The 21,361-nt window shown below is 38.1% G+C and overlaps 1 protein-coding gene and 1 long non-coding RNA gene across 3 annotated transcripts in view; one reads left to right on the forward strand and one right to left on the reverse strand.

The window, feature by feature from the left end:
- LOC111583370 (core histone macro-H2A.1) overlaps positions 1 to 21,361 on the forward strand; it is a 28,246-nt gene that overhangs the window by 5,213 nt on the left and 1,672 nt on the right. Inside the window, exons 5-8 of one of the 2 annotated variants that reach the window (XM_023292429.3) lie at positions 2,715 to 2,822; positions 6,606 to 6,705; positions 12,678 to 12,767; positions 19,615 to 19,789. In XM_023292429.3, the coding sequence (XP_023148197.1) occupies positions 2,715 to 2,822; positions 6,606 to 6,705; positions 12,678 to 12,767; positions 19,615 to 19,789 (473 nt within the window). Of the gene's footprint in view, positions 1 to 2,714; positions 2,823 to 6,605; positions 6,706 to 8,988; positions 9,080 to 12,677; positions 12,768 to 19,614; positions 19,790 to 21,361 lie in introns of both variants that reach the window. The other variant, XM_023292431.3, reaches the window with a different exon arrangement.
- Positions 1,354 to 12,701, reverse strand: LOC111583372 (uncharacterized). Its single transcript, XR_004849129.2, has 4 exons — positions 12,510 to 12,701; positions 8,936 to 9,157; positions 2,691 to 2,863; positions 1,354 to 1,532 (listed from the first exon to the last, which is right to left on the reverse strand). It is a non-coding gene; the product is annotated as an uncharacterized LOC111583372 (long non-coding RNA).

Consider the following 21,361-nt stretch of genomic DNA (forward strand, 5'->3'; position numbering starts at 1 on the left):
AGTTTAACTAAGTCCCAAACATTAAGCTTAATTTCTTTAAGAATGAGATGTGTTTTATTTTGTGCAGATTATTGTCTAATTTATATATTTAGGAATTTCCTTACACTATACTCTACATATACTGGATGTTAAAGGTCAAATACTTCTAATATCACAAAAGTTTAACACGATTTGTACTTCTTTTTAAGGAAAGCCTAAATAAGTTCAAATGTTAATAGATGATCATATTTAGATATTTCCTGATGTGTTCGGAAAGAATATTAACACCAAAAAATGCTAAATCCAACTGTTGAGGATAGTTTTTAAGGGATGTGTTTTATTTTGGGGCTGGTCATTCTCTACATATACAGGATATTTACAGGCTAAATTGTTTAAATATTTTCAAAAAATGAGGAGGAAAAAATGTAATCATTTGAAGTTTAATCAAATTTTGAAATCTTTTTAAGGCAGGAAATCCAAATTAACACCCAAAAATGTTAATACATAAATGTCGATATGTGATATCTGTCTTTTTCTCTAAACAAAATTAGATTCGGCTTATATTTAGCCATTTTCTCATGTATTCTTAAAGGATGGATAATGTTCTTTTCAGCGCTAGAATCAGATGGGTTTTATTTTTTGTTATATTTTCCTTTGTATATGTACATAAACTGTACATATACATGATGTTGCAGTCTAAATTGTTCAGATATTTTTGATAGAGGTTGTGAATGAAGCAAATATCACAAAGTTTAAGCACATTTGAGATCTTTTTTTTAGGTAGGAAAGCCTAAATAACACCCCAAAATAAATAAAACGTACAACAATCAGCCAAAATATTAAAGCGTTGTGTCGTTCCAAGGCATCGTTCTGCTGGCTAAGCTTGGCTCGTGGCATTCATTTGGAGGTTTCTTTGACACATACCATCCAGATAAAATCGCTGTAGAACAAACACATCCTCCCTGCAGCAGACAGTGAGCCTCAACACAACACAAAAAATGCAAAAAAGAATTGGTCCTAACATTTTTGGGTCTATTATCCAACTCAGTAATATTCTTGGTCAGTTAAAGATGCTTTATCTGACTGAAAAATGTGTATCTGGACAGTTATACATGTTCTTCCTTCATAAATTTATGATTTCTTGTATTTGCGCTGATTCACTATAGGTTCTTTTTGGGGGGTTTTTTATGGCTTGTGAAGCTATAAATCCACAACTAGGATGTTTGTCATCTTCAGTTTTTTTCTTTTTAATACCAGAAAATGTTAAGTCCACAACTTTGAGTTCTGTTTTCTAAGGGCCAGAATCAAACTGCCCAGATCCCAGTCTGATCAATAATCTGTGGGATGTGCCTGAACAAGCCTGATGAACTCACTTTGCTGCCAGCAGCACCGGACACCTCCAGAGGTCCGGTCCAGTATTTGTGCCCCGACATGCCCGAGCTGTTTTAGTAACAGGAGGGGGAGGAGGTGCTTCACTGTTGTGGCTGATCGCTGGAGATTTTCAGACTCCAAACTCCAGTTTCAGCAGTAATGTGTAGCTGATCCTCACCTCCCTATAGAAAGGACGACAAGAATGAACATTATTACTGCAGACAGAAATAAATAAATTACATTTTTGCTGTTTTCAGGCCTAAAATCCACATGGCCACCTATAACCAAACACCACATGGCATTTTTAGAGAAAGATTCACCTAAATATTATATATACAATGGAGTAAAATGGAAAAGTTATTTCTAAAGATCTTGTAGTAAACCTGTTGACATGCCATAAATCTACACTACTTTATATTAAATAACTCAGAAAGCCTTGGAGTCTGGTCAGTCTTTTCTTCAGGAGGAAATGACATCATATGGAGCAGGTCATGTGATCTGGAATCAACACACTTCCTTGAGAGGTGTTTTTGTAATGGGGAACTTAGTTGAAAGTGATGCAATTTGTTATTTTCCATATAAAATTTGATAAATCTCCAAAAAAGAAATATCTGTCACAATTATCTCAACTCAATAAAAAGAACACAATCAGAACTATTTCTGAATAAACTCATTTTATTACTGTTTAGCTAATTACAAGGTGGTTGCTATTAAATTCAGACGGTTATTTAGTTGACATTTTATTGATAATTAGCCATTTTTTATTAATAAGTGATTGTTTCCATAATAAATAATTATGGAATTTGTAAAGACATGATCATAATGAACATAAAAACCTTACTTTTTTTAAACTTTTAATAAAAATGTATGCAAGATATATCCCATGGACTTCAAAAGTCCCTCAATTATATATTGACCCCGGCAATTTTTGAGTCATTTTGGTCAATTTTCTGGTCATTTTCAACAAGTTTTATGTCAGCTTGGATCGTTTTTTGTCATTTTAGATCATTTTTGTTTCTTTGGGATAATTTTCAAGTCATTTAGGACAAATTTCATGTCACTCTGGACTAATTTTCTGTAATTATGGATCATTTTCGAATAATTTTGGACAATTTTCGAGTCATTTTGGACAATTTTCAAGTCATTTTCAACAAGTTTTATGTCAGCTTGGATTATTTCTCATCATTTTGGATCATTTTTTGTATCATTTAGGACAAATTTCATGTCGTTCTGGACTAATTTTCCATGACATAACATAAAAAACATTTTTTTTTCTTTTAATAAAAATGTATGCAAGATATATCCCATGGACTTCAAAAGTCCCTCAGTCATATATTGACCTTTGCATTGTGCGTCTCCAACAGAAGCAGGGCGAGGTGAGCAAGGCAGCGTCGGCAGACAGCACCACAGAGGGATCTCCGGCCGACAGCTTCACCGTTCTCTCCACCAAGAGCCTCTTCCTGGGCCAGAAGGTCAGTTTTCTGTCTCACTAAACCCGACAGGTCCCAGCTAACTGTAGTAACACATACAGAGATCCAGACTTTATACACGTCTCAGATATTAAGAGTAACTTTTACTGGACTTTGTTGTGCTTAAATGCGGCGTTTGATAATTGTAAGACACGACATGCTTTTCTATTTCAGTCATGTGTGATCTTATCTGTGTTTGAACGAAATGCGATTATTATTCAGCCCCGAACAAATGATCTAAGTCTGGACCAAACAGAAGATAAACAGCTCTTTATATGAAGGGAAAAAAATCCTTTTTGCTCTGCCACAAGGCTTCAAGTGTTCTGAAAGACTACAAGCTGTTAGATCTGCCTCCGTAATGTTTCCAGCTGCTTTCATTCAGCCTTTTATCTGAACTGCATCTGAGAGGTAAAATCACTCGACGGTGGGATGTTTTCTCAGTCAGCGGCTCCTTTGTGATATTCTGCTTAATAGAAGCAGGTTTTTTTGTTTTTACAACTGCACATTGTAGTAGAGCTACTATGATTCCCAGACTTATTGTGAGGGCTAACTGTAGCTTTCACTTGTGATATTAGCAGCTATGATCACGATCTGTTAGCTCCCCTCACTTTGCATTTTAAAAAAAGCTGCTTTTTGACCTTTTTATTGAGCTGAAACTTGGTAGTAAATTTGCTTATTAAAGACTCGTGAAAACAGGTTTGAGTGTAAAACACAAAAGACATCTGGAAGATACTGTGTGGAAGAGAATGAGTGACTCAAGATAATTGATAATTGAAGATAGTAATTGCTGATTTATTATAATTTTGGCTTTTGTGCTCTTTTTTGCTGAAAATGGTTTCATGTGTGCCCTCTTTGGGCTGAAATCAGATAGATATTTGAATCAGGCAACATTTTATGTCAGACAGGGCTGCAACTAATGATTGTTTTTATTATTGATTAACTTTTTGATTATTCAATTAGTTGTTTTCTCTATAAAATGTCAAATAAAAAGGTGAAAAATGTCAATCATTGTTTATCAGATCCTAAGATAACATCCTTAAATGTGTTGTTTTCTCCAGATGCTCAGTTTCTTGTCACAGAGGAGGAAAGAAATGACAAAATATTCAAATTTAAGAAGCCGGAAATTATAATTTTTGCCATTAAAATACATTCAAGCTAACCAGAATAGCTGACCAATCACTTAGTCGTTGCAGCTCTACTGTCTGAGAACACAGATCTCTTGATTTGCAGCGATTTAATTTAAATTAAACCCGAAATTATAACAACATGTGAGATTGGATAGGGTCTGCTGCGGAAAATAATTTCTTTCACAGTGTGGTGAGTCCTGAATTATTCCACAGTTTAAATGCAAATCTAAAATCCCCTGTGGAGGAGAAATTTACCTCTGGAGTTTCAGCTCAGTTGTGACCTGACTTCTGCTGGCGCCGCACGCTTTGATCTGCCCTGCATATGTTAATACTAATTTTATTTAATAGGAATGAACCTGATGTTTAGCTGGTAGTAAATGAGGAGTTTGTTCTGCGTGTATGATTCAGCTGCCATCCTTTATCACTGATCTTATCTTTAAAGCACATTCACCCCGACTCCTTGTTTGATTTGCTCCCTAGATAATGAAAACAGCAGATTTTGAGAGTGTATTTGTGGATTGCAGAGGCCGAATTGATTTTAAATGTTAATTGTGCATAAAAGTGATTTCTGTACACTCCATAGCAGCAGTATGTCTGCTGCCGTTCCCTCCATCAGGAGAGTGACTCAGTGTAGCTGACCACAGATTACAGCAGCTGCCAAAGTCAGTGGAAGATAATTAATCAAATGAAAGCAGTTAACCTCCCGTTGATAAGGATAATGAACCCGCGAATAAAAAAGCTAGTCTTTTTCTGCTTTAGAGACTTAATTATTCTAACTGCGCTTTCCTTCCTCTGGCGTTGTGTTTTGTTCACAGTTCTGTTGTCGCTGCTTCTCTTAAGTTGAAATGCTTTGGGTCTTTGTTGGTGTTTGTATAACAGATGATGAAATAACCTTGAAGTGAGAGCTGCTAACTGGATGTAACATCTGAAAATCTTAACATCTGGAGGGATACCTTGACATTTTGAAACACAAAGCAAACAGAAAAACTAATTCATGCTGTTAAATGTGCACAAATATACAGGATTTTTTTTCTTGGTAGCATCAATTCAGTCCATTACCAAAAATTGCATTCTTATAAAAGTAAGCTGCATTCTTAATTACGTTTTGATGGAAGGACATTTTCTGCAGCATTATGTTTGACATGTGAAATTACAAAAATGTTTCAAATCAACATATTTTTGACATTTATTTCATTGCTTTACTAATTACAGGGAGTCCTGAACTTACGTCTGCGTTCCGTTCCTACGGTGTGACGTAAGTCGGAACTCTAGTGAAAATGTAAACAAAGCTGTTACGTGCATCATGATATCAATCAGTTTACATATTTGTACAACTGCAGTAACGACAAACAGTCATTAGCTCACACCGAAACACAACTCGGTAGGAAAATACCAACAAAAATGTAAACTAAGCCGTTACGTGCATCATGATATCAATCAGAAGAGTCTGACTTGCGCTTGGGAGCCATAATGAAGTTAGTGAATGTAGCATAATCCAATGTGGTGGCAAATGTAGACAAAGCCGTCTTATAGCACCACATGACTCCTGTACATACAGTATTCATCCGCTATGGTCGCCAACTAGTTCCACTGAACCAGTTGAGACGTAACGACGAAACGCCGTATGTTAAACCAAGGACTGGTCTGTAATCAGTTCCGATGTAACAAGGAAATGCCATAAGTCGAGGATGCTGTAAACCGAGGACTTCTTGTAGATATTGAGTGTGGTGGTACTTGTCACCTCGGTAACCCAGAAAATTGAGGAGAAGCTTTAAACATGCTGTGGAAGGCTTGTATTTAACCCAAACTGTGATATTTTCCTAAACCAAGCCATATAGTTTTGGTGCCTAAATCTAACCAAACAGCGAGTGAAAACCAAAAGTGGAAACGAGTGGGAACGATACTTAGGTCTGAGGATTCTGTGGACAAACATTTCTACCATGTCAGGCTTACATTTTGGAGAAAAATGACACTTCCTTCCAAACTAAATTTAGTTTCTTTCTAAATGAGAATGCAGCTCAGTTGTATTTGAATGTAACTTTTGGAGACATGGTTGCATCACTTCTACACAATGTAGATTGTAGATGAACAGTTTGAAGCTACAAACGTGGATAAAATCAGGTAGAATATGTAACGCATCAGTATTTTTCTACCTCCTACATACTGTACCCATAATACAGTTAGATCAGTTTAAGCTTGTGATCCCATTTTGATGCAGTTTGTCTTTGTTTTCCAGGCTGTTTGCAATGTAAATAATTTAACATTTCTTAAGCAGTGCACCTGCAGAGTTCTTGTCCTATTTTGGTTTCTGTTGCTGAAAACTTCCTTCTGAAAGTGCTTCATCATCTCATCCAGAGGTCTGATCTGAAGCTGCTAATTAACTTGCTTTCAACCAGACACTTCATCTCTCACCTTTTATAGAAGTGTTAGAAAATGAGTCTTTACTCCAAGTGTACTCCTGTAGACGTTCTACGTGTAAATATCTCTACACACAAACACCTGCAACATCTACTCAGTTTGATGATGAATCAAAAAGTCAAGGTATCCCATACATCTGCAGTGTGAATCTGGTTTTAATGGCTTTGCTTCCTCACCTCTTCCTCCTTGGCTCCTCCTTGGCATGCCTCCCCCTCGCTCTCCCCCGCCTCCCCCTCCACAGCTCAACCTCATCCACAGCGAGGTCAGTAACTTGGCTGGCTTTGACGTGGAGGGGGTCATCAACCCCACCAATGCTGAGCTTGAACTTAAAGACGATCTAGGTGAGCCTCCCTACACCTCCCCCTCGCTGTCTGGTCCCAGGGGGCTTTGAGATTGAAAATCCTTGAATGTTGTACGGTCTAACAGCTCCTTTGAAATTCAAGTGCTGGAGAAAACTATGAATGAGGATCGAGGATTTGTCCACCAGATCTGTTCGTTCACACTGTGGGCAGCTTCTTTCATGTCACTTCTACGGTCTGATTAAGAGAAAATGTGGAATTAATGTTTATTCTGAATCTATGTAATGGGAGAATAAAGAGAACTTCAATGTGAAAATCTTGTTTTTCCTGCTCACAGCACAGCTAGTCTGTAATTTAGACTTTTGTTGTTTACTAACTTACACTCGGCAGGTATTTAATCAACATTTTTTTTGTTGCAGAAGGACTTTCTTTAGTTTTCTATATTGTGATCAGTAGCATTCCATAGCAGTAAAGAAATTAAAAAAGTGAAAAGCAATTTACCTTGGGCCAAAAATCAAACAATATTTTTGATTTGATGTGGCGACATGACTTAGAAAAAGCAAATAATCTCACTAAACATGCAGGCTTTACCACAAATAAAAGCTCAGTTAAATTACTGAACATGAAACCATTCTCCAAAGTGTTCTTACTGACTTTTGGATTAACCCTCGTGTCGCCCTACGGGTCAAAATTGACCTGTTTTAAAGTTTGAAAATGTGGAAGAAAATATATTTTCACAGTGAAAATTCTGATGTCCACATTTTTTTCAAATTTGCTGGATTTTGGTTGATTTTTTTGTGAATGTTCTTAAAGTTTTACTGATATATATGTAATCACTAGATATTTTTAGGATTTTTTTTTTGAAGATTTTTACTCATTTTTTGAAAATATTTACAAGAATTTTCTTGCCAAATTTGGGGGATTTAAAAAAAAAAAAAAACTTTTAAGGGAAACTTTTAAGGAATTATTGGAATTTTCTTCCTGAAGGTTCTGCAAATTTTTAGAAATTTGGGGAATTTTTTTTGCTGAATTTTTGGATTTTTTTCAGACAAGGAAACAATATTTTTTGGTGTCTGTAAATGAGGACAACAGGAGGATTAACACAGTATTTCTTAAAAGACTGAAATGGAGCAGCTTTGAAATAGTTGTTTTTGCTGCTGAACTTTCCTGCTTGTTGATTCCTCCTGGATGGTCAGCTCTTAGGAAAGAAGTGCTCACAGTGTGAATAAATGATGAGATCCTTTGATTCCACGTGGACCCAAGTAACTGATCCTGCTCTACGACTTAGAATGAAGAGCAGAAAGGTGGATGTTCTTTGGCAAATTGATCGAAAAATCATACATAAAACACAGCTCCGAGGAGGAATCTGTGGAGACCTTCAAGGATTTTTTATCAAAGCTCCTCCGAGCAGTGGTCCTGCTTGCTCTTCCCACTGTGTGTAGAGGTTCATTCCAGGTTGTCATCCTTTCAAATGGCTGCCAAAGCTTTATAACGCCTGAAGGCCCCAGCAGCAGGTACCATAGAAGAAAAGCTGATTCTGATAGTTGCAGCCTGACTGGGAGGTTGTTCACCTGGAGTTTGATCATAAAATCAGGAATCAGGATGATGCAGTTGGGCAGAAAACAAAAAAAAAGCAGTTTATTGTGTTTCAGGGTTTCTGCAGGGCATTAAAAAGCATTAATAGTCATTAAGTTGATTTTGTGAAAATTAAGGCCTTAAATGGCATTAAAAATCATTACATTTGATTCTCAGTGGCATTAAAAATTCTTTCTGCATTTTTCAAGAAAAATATTTGATGATAATGACATAATAATATGTAATTATAGACTGCGATTCGTCAGATATGTGCATCTGCGTATACATGCCGAAGCACTGCAATAATTGGGTGGTTGGGGGTGGTTTTCGGATTCAGAAATAGTGAAATGTAGGGACAGTTTTTAAATAAAAATCATCTTTTACAAAAATCCAAACCCATGTAATTTGTTGAGTTTATGGACATGGCATTAAAATTTTTACAGTATAGCATTAAAATGGCATTAAAAAGCATTAAATTTGACTGGCTGATTGCTGCAGAAACCCTGTGTTTATTTTTCAGTAAATCAACTCAACTGCAGTCCTGCTTCCTGATTCCATACTGTGACCCACCATTCCCTCAGCTGCCTCCTTGTTTTCTCCTCAGCCAATAAGGAGAACTTCTGTCTCTTCTTCTCCTTTTTCATCCCTGTTTTTTTTCTTTATTCTTTGTCCCACAATGTTGCTCCTGGTCACTCACTGTGTTTTTTACCACCGTGTTGTTTGCCTGTTGTTTGTCACTGTCATCTGTAGTTGCAAGTTGTCCAAGCCGACATTTCCATCGTGGAGAGCGACGCTGTCGTTCACCCGACCAACTCCTCCCTCTATACAGGTGGTGAAGTAGGTAAAGGAACCACCCACTCTGCAGAGACCTCAGCTGAATGTTTCTCCCTCTGCGCGTCCAGATGATCGGCACTGCAGTCTGTGGACAAACAGCACAGCAGCACACGTTTAACTCTTTAACCCTCGTGTCGTCCTGCGGGTCAAAATTGACCCGTTTTAAAGGTTGAAAATGTGAAAAAAAAAAAATAATAAAAATTCACAGTGAAACTTCTGATGTCCACATTTTCAACATTTTTGGGAAATCTTTGAATATTTTTTGGTGGAAAAAAAGAAATGTTAAAAATGTTTTTAAGAACATTCACATAAAAATCAACCAAAATCCAGCGAAATTCACTGGATTTTGGTTGATTTTTATGTGAATGTTCTTAAAGAAAATATTAGAAGTTTTACTGATATATATATGTAATCACTTCAGATATTTTTAGGATTTTTTTTGGAAGATTTTTACTCATTTTTTGAAAATATTTACAAGAATTTTCTTGCCAAATTTGTTTTTTTTTTTTTTTGTTTTTTTTTTTAATTAATAAAACATTTAAGGGAAACTTTTAAGGAATTATTGGAATTTTCTTCCTGAAGGTTTTGCAAATTTTCAGAAATTTTGGGAATTTTTGGATTTTTTTTCAGACAAGGAAACAATATTTTTTGGTGCCTGTAAATGAAGACAGCAGGAGGGTTAATTTAAGAGCTTTTGAGCGAGGAAGTTCAACTAAACTCAGTCCTGTTCTCACTGTAAACATCTCACTTCACAATTTATGTACATTGGTTAAACAGTTACAGAAAGGACTAAACTGTGTCATAAGTGAAAGTGAACTTGCAGAGGCTTGAAACAAGCGAGTAGCGCCTGTTATATTTATGCAGTGAGGTACTTGTGGGAAACGCCGGTTGCCAAGATTTGGAAGTCGGCTGCCAAAGAGTGCTGCAATCATGCAATGTTTTCAATAAACCTTACCCAGAAGAAAAAGTGGACAGGAGGAGGATAATTTGAATCTCGCTGCTCACCACATTAAAAAAAAAAAGCTTTTGGTTGGCAGCTGACTTTCTTTTCTCAGATATCAGAGATTACTGAGGTTTTATGCACCAAAAATGTTTTCAGAACAGATTCGCACCTGAGGGTCCGTTTCTCCAAGCAGGATTAATGAAGCTACCTGGACTCTTCTAAATCAGGGGTGTCAAACATACGGCCCATGGGCCGAAACTGGCCCTCCAGAGGGTCTAATCTGGCCCTCTGGATGACTTTGTAAAGTGTAAAAATGACAGAGAAGACATTAACTGCGAATTTGTAAAGCTAAATAATTTCTAGACCATGACAAGTTGTTTTGATCATAAAGTAAAATATTAGATTGTTCATTGTTCTTTTGTCATTTTGTGCCTCATTTTTGTAATATTTTGTCTTGTTTTTGTTGTACTTTGTCCGTCTTTGGTCGTTTTGTCGCTTTGTGTTTCCTTTTTGTCTCACTTGTGTTTTTTGTCTTATTTTTGCCATTTTGTGTTTTGCTGTATTTGTCATTTTGTGCATCGCTTTGTGTGTCGTTTGTGTACTTTTTTAGCATTTCGTTTCATGCTTTTAGCATTTTTGGTTTTGTTTGTGTCATTTGTGTAATTTTTTTGTCATTTGTGTAATTTTTTTGTCATTTGTCCATTTTTTTGTTGCTTTTTTTGTTTCATGTCGTTTGTCTCATTTTTTTGTCATTTTGGGTCTCATTTTTGTCATTTTATGTCTAATTTTTGTAATATTTTGTCCTGTTTTTTTTTTTTTAATCTGACTTGTCGTTTTGTTTCTCGCTTTTGTCATTTTTGGTCTCGTTAGTGTCATTTGTCTAATCTGAAGTCTTTTTTGTTTTGCTTCATGTCGTTTTTTTGTCTTTCTCTTCTGACTTTTGTCATTTTGATCATAAAGTAAAACACTATATCATTCAGTTCCAGATAGCTGTGACTAAATGTTGTGTTCCTTTGTAGACACTCTGATCTGGAAGTTGTAATGTGTAAATGATAAACTGAGGCATAATGTTGCTGAAATCGAACTTATTTTTCTTAAGAAATTTCAGGTTGTTCATGATGTTTTGTAGAAAGATAATTCCATAAATGTGAACATTTAGCACTCAAAGGAAACATTTGGAGTTGTGGTTATTTATAGGTTTTTATGCTGTGATTTTACTGGTCACTGGAGATCAAATTGGGCTGAATGTGGAACCTGAACTAAAATGAGTTTGACACCCTTGTTCTAAATCATGAGGAAGAAGAGAACGCTTCCAGAGGTTCATATCTGGCAGTAAAGTTGGTTTAATGTTTACTACTGTTAGTTGTCTCCGGTCTCATAGTGCTCTACTGCTCTATGAGGCAATAAAAGAAGTGAATGTTCATTGTGTAACTTTCAAGTCTTTGCAAGTTTATTTCCACATTTCACAGGTATGAGCTGCAGCCAGCCTGAAAAATGTGTAAAAACAGGAGTAGTTAAGCGTGGGTTGTCCATATGTTGCTGTTGTGTTGAAGGTGCTTCACCTTTACAGCTACAGAACGTAAATATACTACCATTAGTGGTCAGGTGCTGCTAGTAATGCATCACAAGTGTATATATGCCGATATATTTGTATTGTTAAGAACCCTGCTGCTGCTTGTTGCTGCTTTGTTCCACTCGACTGAAACGTGGGTAATCTGGGACTCGCTTCATTTCGTGTAACCTGTCGACCATGCTGTCAGTTCAGCTGGTTAGAAGAAGAGACCAAGTGTCAGAATAAAACCCCTGATGGTCAGTTAAATTAATGAGGGAACAATGTTTAACTATCTATTCCTAAATTTTCTTTACCTGCTTGCTTGTAACGACTTTTAAATAATTTGAAGAGCTTTTTTTCTCCACTAACATTATTGTTTTTCTCCTCTGCCTGTTTTTAATGATACTGCAGCCAGAACTTTCATTTCTCTGCTTCTGGTGACGTTAAATCGCCCCTCCTTCCTCTCTGGTTTCCTTTATGGCTTCTCTCTTTAGCTCTGAGTGAATCTGAAACTGTTTGATCGATGTGGAACGACTTCCTTTACACATCAAAACAAGTAGGAAAAATACAGTTGCATTTCCCAGCAGTCTCATTACTTCTAGGTGCATCTTCCTCCTCTTCCATGCTGAACTTAGATTCCTGTCTGGACTGTTTTTTAGCTGAAATGTATGAACCGAAAGGTAGACGGAGCTTTTTATGTTGTCATCTATAACATGCAGCTACAGTCTCCAGATAGAGGGTGAAACTAAATAAGCCAGTGAGGGAGGACAGAGGGAAGTAATTAGGGACAGAGGCTTTAATACATCAGTTAAACTGACTCACATTGAGTCATTTGGAAAAAGCAGCTGTAAATCTTTGCACTTTAACTGTGAGATTTTTCCTGAGTTCACAAATACAATAATGGGGACTAAATACTCAGAGATTCAGAGCGAGGCCAGGTACCATGATTGACAGCATCGTTGTCTGTCTGTCTGTCTGTCCATCTTCATGTCTGCCTGCTTGCCTGTCTGTCTGTCTGCATGACCACCAACCAGCTGTCTTGTTTCCTGCTGTCCGTCTGTCTCTGTCTTTCTGTCGATGTTTTCACCACCCTCCTCTCTCCGCTTACAGGCTCTGCTCTGGAAAAAAAGGGAGGGAAGGAGTTCACTGATGCGCTGCAGGAGCTGAAGAAGAAAAACGGCCCTCTGGAGGTGGCTGGTGGTACGTGCCCAGAGTAGAGATTTTCTGCTTTTCCTGTCTTGTGGAATCATTTCTGCCTGAAGGAATTTGAAGAGTTCAGGTTTGGACTCATTCATTATTAAATTCAACTGAGTCAGACTCTGCTTTACTTTAGATTAGATGTCTAAAGAGTCAAACCTCCTTTAGCAGCCAATATTAAACAGATAAATGTTTATTTAGTCAGTGCAACAAGAGGCCAAAGTGTTTGTATTTAATGATAAAATGGCCAAATGTGTGCATCATTGTAGGACTTCCTGCTGTCGGTTGCACCTACTTGACTAATCCATTATATCCCTGCAAAACAGCAGCAGCAGTAGGTTTTAATTTTCTTTAAAACAGTGGAGCAAATTACAGAGACAAAAGCACTAAATGGTGTCCCTCTCTAAGTGCATTTAAAGTGTAGGACTTCCTTTGATCCTGCATGCAAACTCCAAAAATTTGGTTCTATGGTAACGAGCTACTTAACGACCAGGGGTGGGCAATTAATTTTCATATGGGGCCACATGAGAAACTTTGACGGTTGTCAAGGGCCGGACCGGTTGTAACACCAACCAAATTCTCCCATTTCAGTCCAAGCTTGTTCATGCGTGTATTTACCTCAGTGAACCGTTGTGGTCCCTTCATTGGCTGCACAGCTGCCAGCTCCTCCGTCATCTCAAAGGTTTTTGTTAATCCAAGTACAAAGATGAGTAACTGGGCTGTGTCACGGACATCACAGCTCTCGTCCAGAGCCAAGGAGAAAACGTCAAAATCGTTCACTTTGTTGTGCAACTGAAACTCCAGATTTTCGGCGATGCTCTCCGCCCGCCTCGTTACGGTTCGCCTCCAAAGGGTCACATTAACGAACGCTCCTTTCTTCTCCGGACATATAAACGCTGCAGAGTCCACCAGACATTCTTTTACAAACTCTCCATCAGAGAATGGCTTACTGCTTTTGGCGATTTTGTAGGATATTAGAAAACTCGTCTTGACTGCTGCATCCCTTGATATGAGCTTTGGTAAAACAAAGTCATTGCTGCTTTAGCAGTTTAGCTAGCAAACCTGCAGACATCCTCCCCGCTCTGCTTCAGACAAATGTTTGTACTTCTCCGCCATGTTTGGTCTCGTAATGTCGATTATAATCCTTGAGCACCGCAACCTATTCGCCACAAACTAGCCCACAGCTTTTTACCTCTGACTGCAGTGAAGAAATACTTGGAAGTCCGTGTCTTGTTAAAAACTCTGCATTCGGAATCAATCTTTCTTTTTTGCCGTTAGCTGACGTCTTCCCGGGTTGAAGCTGACAAACAAACCAATCAGCATAAACCTTATGCTAAGTACGGAAAGCACGCGCGAAAAAACGTTAACGTGGCAGATCTTTCAAAATAAAAGCAGTGCAGGCGTATTGTTTGCATGTATTGTGATGATATATATTTGCATTAACTTTTAATATTTTCCAGTGACCCCATACGGGTGAGTCAGGGTCATTTGGCGGGCCGGATGTGGCCCGCGGGCCGTAGGATGCCCAGGTCTGGATTAGACTGTTCCAGCAGGTGGTCAGAGCTGGTGTGTTTTTTCTCGAGCTGCTTCTAAGGCCGCTACACACAATCATGAGAGAATGGTGGTGATATCTTTGGTCTTGGCTCTAAATCGGTGGTCCTACATTGCTGTGAGACAGGTTCAAGGACGGCCGTAGTCATGGTGACCAAAGACAAGCTGTGATAAAATTCTGAAATATGGGGTGATCATCTCACAGTGTGACTGCTGCTGCAACCTACATCAACTAACTAACCAATAAAAATGCAGTATGAAATGACGTACTGATCAGTGCGACACTGGAGCTAAACCCAAATAGATGATCTGTGGCGACAAAACGCATCAAAACAAGTATGTGGGATTTAAACAAAGAAGACAGCCTAGTAGAGTTGTGGCAGCAGAAGCCTTTTGGACGTGTCCTCCAGCTCAAACTACAACCAGACAAAAATTCATGGATGGACTGTGCTGCTTATGACAATTTATATTTGTGCATTCACATCGACTCATGTACATGGGGGCAACATTACTCAAAAACGGATTTGGATGAAATTTTCAGTGAAGGTCAGAAATAACACAAGGACCATCTGATTAGATTGTGGCAGCGACGCGGCTTATAGTCTGGATCCACAAATTTGTTAAGGATATCCCATTGCAAAATAGCGGCATGGTGTCACTGTAACCATGACAACAAGTGAACACTACATCAGCTGCCTGCTGATGATCACATGATTGTGATCCTACTACAAATCCACCGGGGCTTATCCGTTGGAAATGATACAAGGAACAGTTGATTAAATTGTGGGGGTGTTTCTGAGTCCCATCAGTTCCTGCCACCCGCTACATATTTAGGTCATGTGATTCGGTATCTGTACATAACGTACACATGCAGAACACACATCTGTGCTCAGCGTAAAACCATTTTGTTTGTGGGTTCATCTATAGTAAATGGCCACATTCTATGTTGCTGTGATTTCTGATCATCAATAACTAGTAAAATTGCATTCTTTCTGACAGCCAGCAGGGGGCGACTCCTCTGGTTGTAAAAAGAAGTTAGATTGTGCAGAGGTTTCTAAGAAAATGAACCTACTTCTTACTTGATTTGTTACCTCAGTAAACATTTTCCTGAAGACGTTATGGTTTCAATCGCTAGTTTCAAGTCTCCACTAATACAGCATGATAATTATTTAGTAAATAATCGTCCCATTTTGAGGATAATAGACTATAAAGCAGGGTCTGCTTTAGCTGGTTTAAAAAGAGCAAGATGTTGACGGCCAAATTCCAACCTTGAGCATACAAATTCATAGCCCACAAACCAAAAGGTGATGGTCTCTAAATTTATCTTTTATATACAGTCTATGCTGCATTTCTGATAATGCCATATAGGGAATGAACAGCCTTGGAGGAGAACTGTGATCTCTGAGTGCTTTTCTTGTGTATTATGTAACTTACAGCAAAATATTTGCTCTTTACTTCATCTGTTCCTGAAATTTCTAATGTAAGAGGACTTTAGCTGTTGAATATGGCTAACTGAGTATATGAGAAACTCCACTGTTGTCCCTTTTTCTGCTGCGTACAAAATGGAAAAAGACATTCAGAGTTCAGGAGATGCTGTTGCAAATGGTTAACTTCCAGAACCACTTGAGAAAGCATAACAAGTGTGAGTCTAAACCTCACTTCACACCACAAACAGCAACACTGCAATCATCTCTTCCCCTGGTGCCGTTGTGTTTTCCATTCAGGCTCCTTCTCATTTGTTTTTTGTTTGTCTTTACACTCGGAGTCACACAATGGGCAACGCTGAATTTTCCTGACATCCTTCCAAAGTCACAATTGAAGGGGTTGGAAAGTACATATTGATCCAGTCCAGCACCGCCCAGCTCCTATGACAGTGATGTCAGCGTGTCCCGTAAATCTCTCGTCTCACACTCAGAAAGCTAAACAGTGCTGGGTTCTGTTGGCCTCGGCCTCCACATTAAGCAAATGATGTCAGGACGCTGCAGCAAGGATTAGCTCTTTGGACACAGATTTCACACACTTGGACTAATTCTCCTAAAAGCTGAAGCCTCTTTGAGAAACACTGAGTACTCGGACATTTTTTGTCATGAAAAGGATCAAAGACCTCCAAAACTGGCACGTCGTATCTGTTCTTGGCGATTTTATCCTCAGACTACAGGCATTGGTCCTCAGAGAGTCGTATTGTTTGAGCCCTTACGGATTATTATATCTTTCAGTCCATTTGTCTCCATTCCCCCGTATTCTTTCTCCATACGTCTCGCTCATTATCCATCACTCTCACTCACTTTTTCTAACGCTGCCCACCTTCGGCCAAGTTAGCCGGATCAGCATCCTAATCCGGGTCTCAGTGTGGAGCTCATAAATAGATTACCAGGTGACTGAACATGGAGCCAGCGGAGCCTGTCAGGGATTCTGGGGATCTGGATCAGCCAAATAGTCAGACCTGGTTCAGAACAGCTGTCAGACACGTTGTTCAGGACGTTCAAAATGTGTTCAAAGTGTTTGTTTATCTGGATTTAGGAAGCAGATTTCCTCAATCCAAAGCCAGGCAGTAAGTTAATGCATTTAGTTAATATTTCATAAATGGGAAGAACTGAACTCATGTTTTAAATTTAAAAAACTTACGGTGTGAACAACAAAAAAGGGTTAGGGTTTTTAATGTTCATTAACCTGCAGTTGACAATAGTCTCCAGCAATGGCTTATTTATGTCAATTACGAGTGAAGTCTGCTAAAAAATTACAGTCTATAGCTGTTTTAGGAATCCTTAAAAATTAGACTATATGAAATACATGTGAGCTATTTTTTAAGATTTGCATCTTCAGTTGGAATAAAGAGGAATAGGAATGGGACTGACCGCTGCTTGTAGGTCTTTTGCGGAAAGTAAAGTTCATATTTTAGCAGCAGCATAGTCATATTTGCATTATGTTTTTTGGCACGGATGAGTAAAAGACGGTGTTAGCATTTATTAGCACGAGTTAACTGTGTTGTCCTCACGGGTTGATTGACGTATGATGTCCAGATGTGTCACCACACAATGTTCCACCTCCTCAAACCATGAAGCAAATTGAACTCTGGATGCAGCCATGAAAACCATAATCATGCTCCTCTGACATTTCTTCACATCCAGATCTCCCTCAGTGTTTCTGAAGTGTCTCCATCCTCTCTGTGGTCCATCTGGAAATCAGCTCGTCCTCAGCTTTGACTTGGGTCCAGTCAAACATTTCGCTGAGCGCTAATAAACTCTGACTGGAGGCTTTTTCACTTCACAGAGTCAGAGGTTTTGGCCGAGTTAAACTTCCTACAGAGGTTGTCTTTCTTTGTCTTGTCATGTTACTGTTCCTGTTCTCTGTCTGGAGAAGTGATTTCTTCGGGCCACCTCGTTGTAACGCCCCGGTCGAACCACTTTAAGCTCTCTGAGATTTGTTTCATACGTTTTCCACGAAGCAAAGTGCTCTTTTAGCATCTCTGGGCTCCAAACTCCACTTTTGGGTTTTGGGTTCTGACAGAACCGGTTAATGAAGCTGATTCTGACCGTTAACTATAAACGTGAATGACGTGATGTGAGAAATTCCAGCTGCATGTTCAACGTGAACGAGTTCTCTCGCTATCTAATGAAATAAAATGAACACAGATGTTGCAGAATGTGATGCGGTGGCACCATTTGTCTTAGAATTTGGAAACCAGTGATCTGACGGAATACAGGTGGCAGCTGTTACATGCGTTCTGCTTTCATTTTGTTTAATACTGTTCTCAATTTATACAAGCGTCACATAAATATTTATTTAATATCAAAATATTTGCAGAAGTTAAAAGTCACACCGGATTGTATTATTCTTTCTAAATTTCCTGTCAGCTGCAGTCTAACAGATGAATCTCATCTCATTCCTTGGCTTCTTTTGTTCATGTTTTATAATATTTAAAATGTTGTAGCTGACTGACTGTGGCATTTCAATGTCTGTTGTAATGTTTCTAATTTCATATTTTGTATCAGTTAGTTGATCTGCATAAAAAACAGATAAGGTTTCACAGTTTTCAAAACAAAAATACCAAACATTTCATTTCATTTTTTCAACTGCTTTTAAAACAAGAAATTTGAAGAAGTCACTTTAGAGCAGGACGACTTTGTGAAGTGTAAAAATTCCAGAGAAGACATTAACTGCAGTTTGTATATTTGTAGAACTATAAATTTAAAATAATTTCTAGACCATGACAAGTTGTTTTGACCATGAAGTAAAATATTAGATTGTTCATTGTTCTTTTGTCATTTTGTGACTCGTTTTTGTAATACTTTGTCTTGTTTTTGTTGTTTTTTTGTCTTTTTATGTCTGGTTTTTATCGGTTGTCTCATGCTTTTGTGTTTCCTTTTCATCTCACTTGTGTTTTTTGTCTCATTTTCTGTTTTCCTTTATTAATTGTTTTGTGTATAATTTTTGTTGTTCTGTTTCTCGCTTTTGTAATTTTTTGCCTCATTTGTGTCCATTTTTTGTCGCTTTGTAACTTTTTTGTCTAATTTTTTCTTTTTTAATTGTTTTGTGTCGTTTGTCTAATTTTTTTGTCGTTTTGTTTCTCGCTTGTATTGTTATGTGTTTCATTTTTGTAATATTTTCTTTGTGGTTTTTTGTCTTTTTTAAAGTAAAATACTATATTGTTCAGTTCCAGATGACTAAATGTTTTGCACCTTTGTGGACACTGGGATCTGTAAGTTGTAATGTGTAAATGATAAACTGAGGGATAATATGGTTGAACTTGAACTTAATTTTCTTCAAAAATTTCAGGTTGTTCATAATATTTTGAAAAAAAACAATTCCTTTTATGTGAACATATTCAGAATTTACTTTTTTGCACTAAAACAAAGGAAAAATTTGGAGTTGTGGTTATTTATAGGTTATTATGCTGTGATTTACTGGTCACTCGAGATCAAATTGGGCTAAATGTGGAACCTGAACTTAAACGAGTTTGACACTCCTGTTTTAGAGGATGTAAAATACTGATGTTGTCATGGTTTTTGTCAATTTGTGGCATTTTATAGACTAAACTGGTAAATAACAAATATGAATGAAGTTAAGAAATTAATTTGCAGTGTAAAATAGACATTTATCACCTCCTAAATGTGCTTCAATATGTGCATTTGATGTAGTATAGGACTCCAGAACAAAGTCAAACTTGTTTCCAGAGTTTTGCCGCAGTGCAGTTGAGTGCTTGTACTTTTATCATCCTACACTAAAACATTTCTTCTTCTACTTTGTCCCCACTTCCTCTTCCCTCCATCACTTACCTTACTAACCTTTCTGTTTTCAGCCGTGTTGACCGCCGGCTTTGGTTTACCCGCCAAGTACGTCATCCACTGTAACAGTCCTGGCTGGGGCTCCGACAAGTGTGAGGAGCTGCTGGACAAGACGGTGAAGAACTGCCTGGCTCTGGCCGACGAGAAGAAACTCAAGTCTGTGGCCTTCCCCTCCATCGGCAGCGGAAGGTAAGAAGACACACCTGGAGAAGGAAGACGCTGTTAGAAAATGTCATGCTGTCTCAACCCATCTGGTGTTTCTGCTTGAACAAAAAACCTAAGCCATCCTCTGTTTGGTCTGAAACGTGAAGTAGTTTAGCCAAAGGCTACAGTCGCAGATCAAGAACATGTACAAAGATTCATATTATGACTGGATTAAAGGTTTTATCACTCGTCCTCGTACAACCTTGAGTGGCACTTTTGCTTCATCAGCAGTAAAATATAATGTTCATGTGTCTCTGCACGTCCAGACATTGTTCTCCATTTCCTATGCATGGTTTCAAAATGGGAGTTGTCATGGTTTCCAGGTAACAGTGGTAAACACCTGAACTTTGATCTGTCAAAGTAAAGTGAAAGAAGCAACAGACAAAGATTTCTGCACGTTATGGAGCCTTTAAAACAGACAAAGATCTAGTTGTGAAACCTCATCGCCGGTTTAATATTGTTTGTGTTGCAGCAGTTCAGCCTACCTTCTAGTTTACTTGGAGGAATACATGTGCCGTGGATCAATAGATATGCTTTTTTTTTCATGGCCAATGCCGATAATTTGTCATTAAGAAAGACCGATAGTCGATAACATGGAACCAAAATACAGCAAATCTTCTTTTGCACCAGTAGACAGTAGAAGAGAAGCTGTCATTCATAACTGGGCTTCTTCATTCATAATGATTACTAATATGTACAATAATAACCTAGATAGATGCTACTATGAGATCGATAGTTTGCCTCTTCCAGTTATGTCTGCTGCTGTTCTTAGTTTTTTAAGTATTGTTTTCCAGACACTGTTTCAGATCAATCTGTGGGGCAGCCTACTAACTTAGCTGCTAGCCGTTAACATAGCCTTAGCCGCTGTGAGAGAAGCTAATTTCCTGATTTGTGGCGATGGCTTGTGTTTGTTGTTCGGTTTTTGTGGGTTATCTTTGCTAGAAAGATGCTGTTAAGCCCACAGAGTGATGACAGAGAGAGGAGGCTGCATTAGATCCAAAGTAGCACATTTTGTCTGTTAATATACATTTATTTTGGCACTGATAATTGACCAGGATCAGTCTATCTTTAGTTTTTATGCATTCCACACATGCACAATACTGCCAAGCATCTGTTCTTCCCATTTTTCAGGTTGCACACTCTCACAGACTTCGGCAAATGACAAAATTTACCTGCATCCTTGTGTACTTGCAAACAAGGAAGCAGTAACATTAGCCTTGCTCCCTTATTTTCAATCTTTATAATCATTTTTACAACACCTTGGATTGATCCAGCCAACCCTGGAACTACAATTTGGAAGCCACTGAAAGACGAGGGCAGCCAGAGTTCAGGTTCAGACTCCAAGAAACAGCTCCGCTCCTGAAGAACTTGGAAAAATCACAGGCAATGGTTTTGAGAAGTTATGAAAACATACAAAACTGTAGATTAGTTGTACTTATAATTTGAGCTTTGTAGCAGCGGTGTGAAAGAGATGCAGCCAAGTCTAACTATAAATCTGTTCTGTAAATAACTATGTTTGTGTGTCTGCCCGCCACACACACACTGAATGCCACAGGC

Source organism: Amphiprion ocellaris, chromosome 14, assembly GCF_022539595.1.
Source record: "Amphiprion ocellaris isolate individual 3 ecotype Okinawa chromosome 14, ASM2253959v1, whole genome shotgun sequence".
NCBI classification, from domain to species: domain Eukaryota; kingdom Metazoa; phylum Chordata; class Actinopteri; family Pomacentridae; genus Amphiprion; species Amphiprion ocellaris.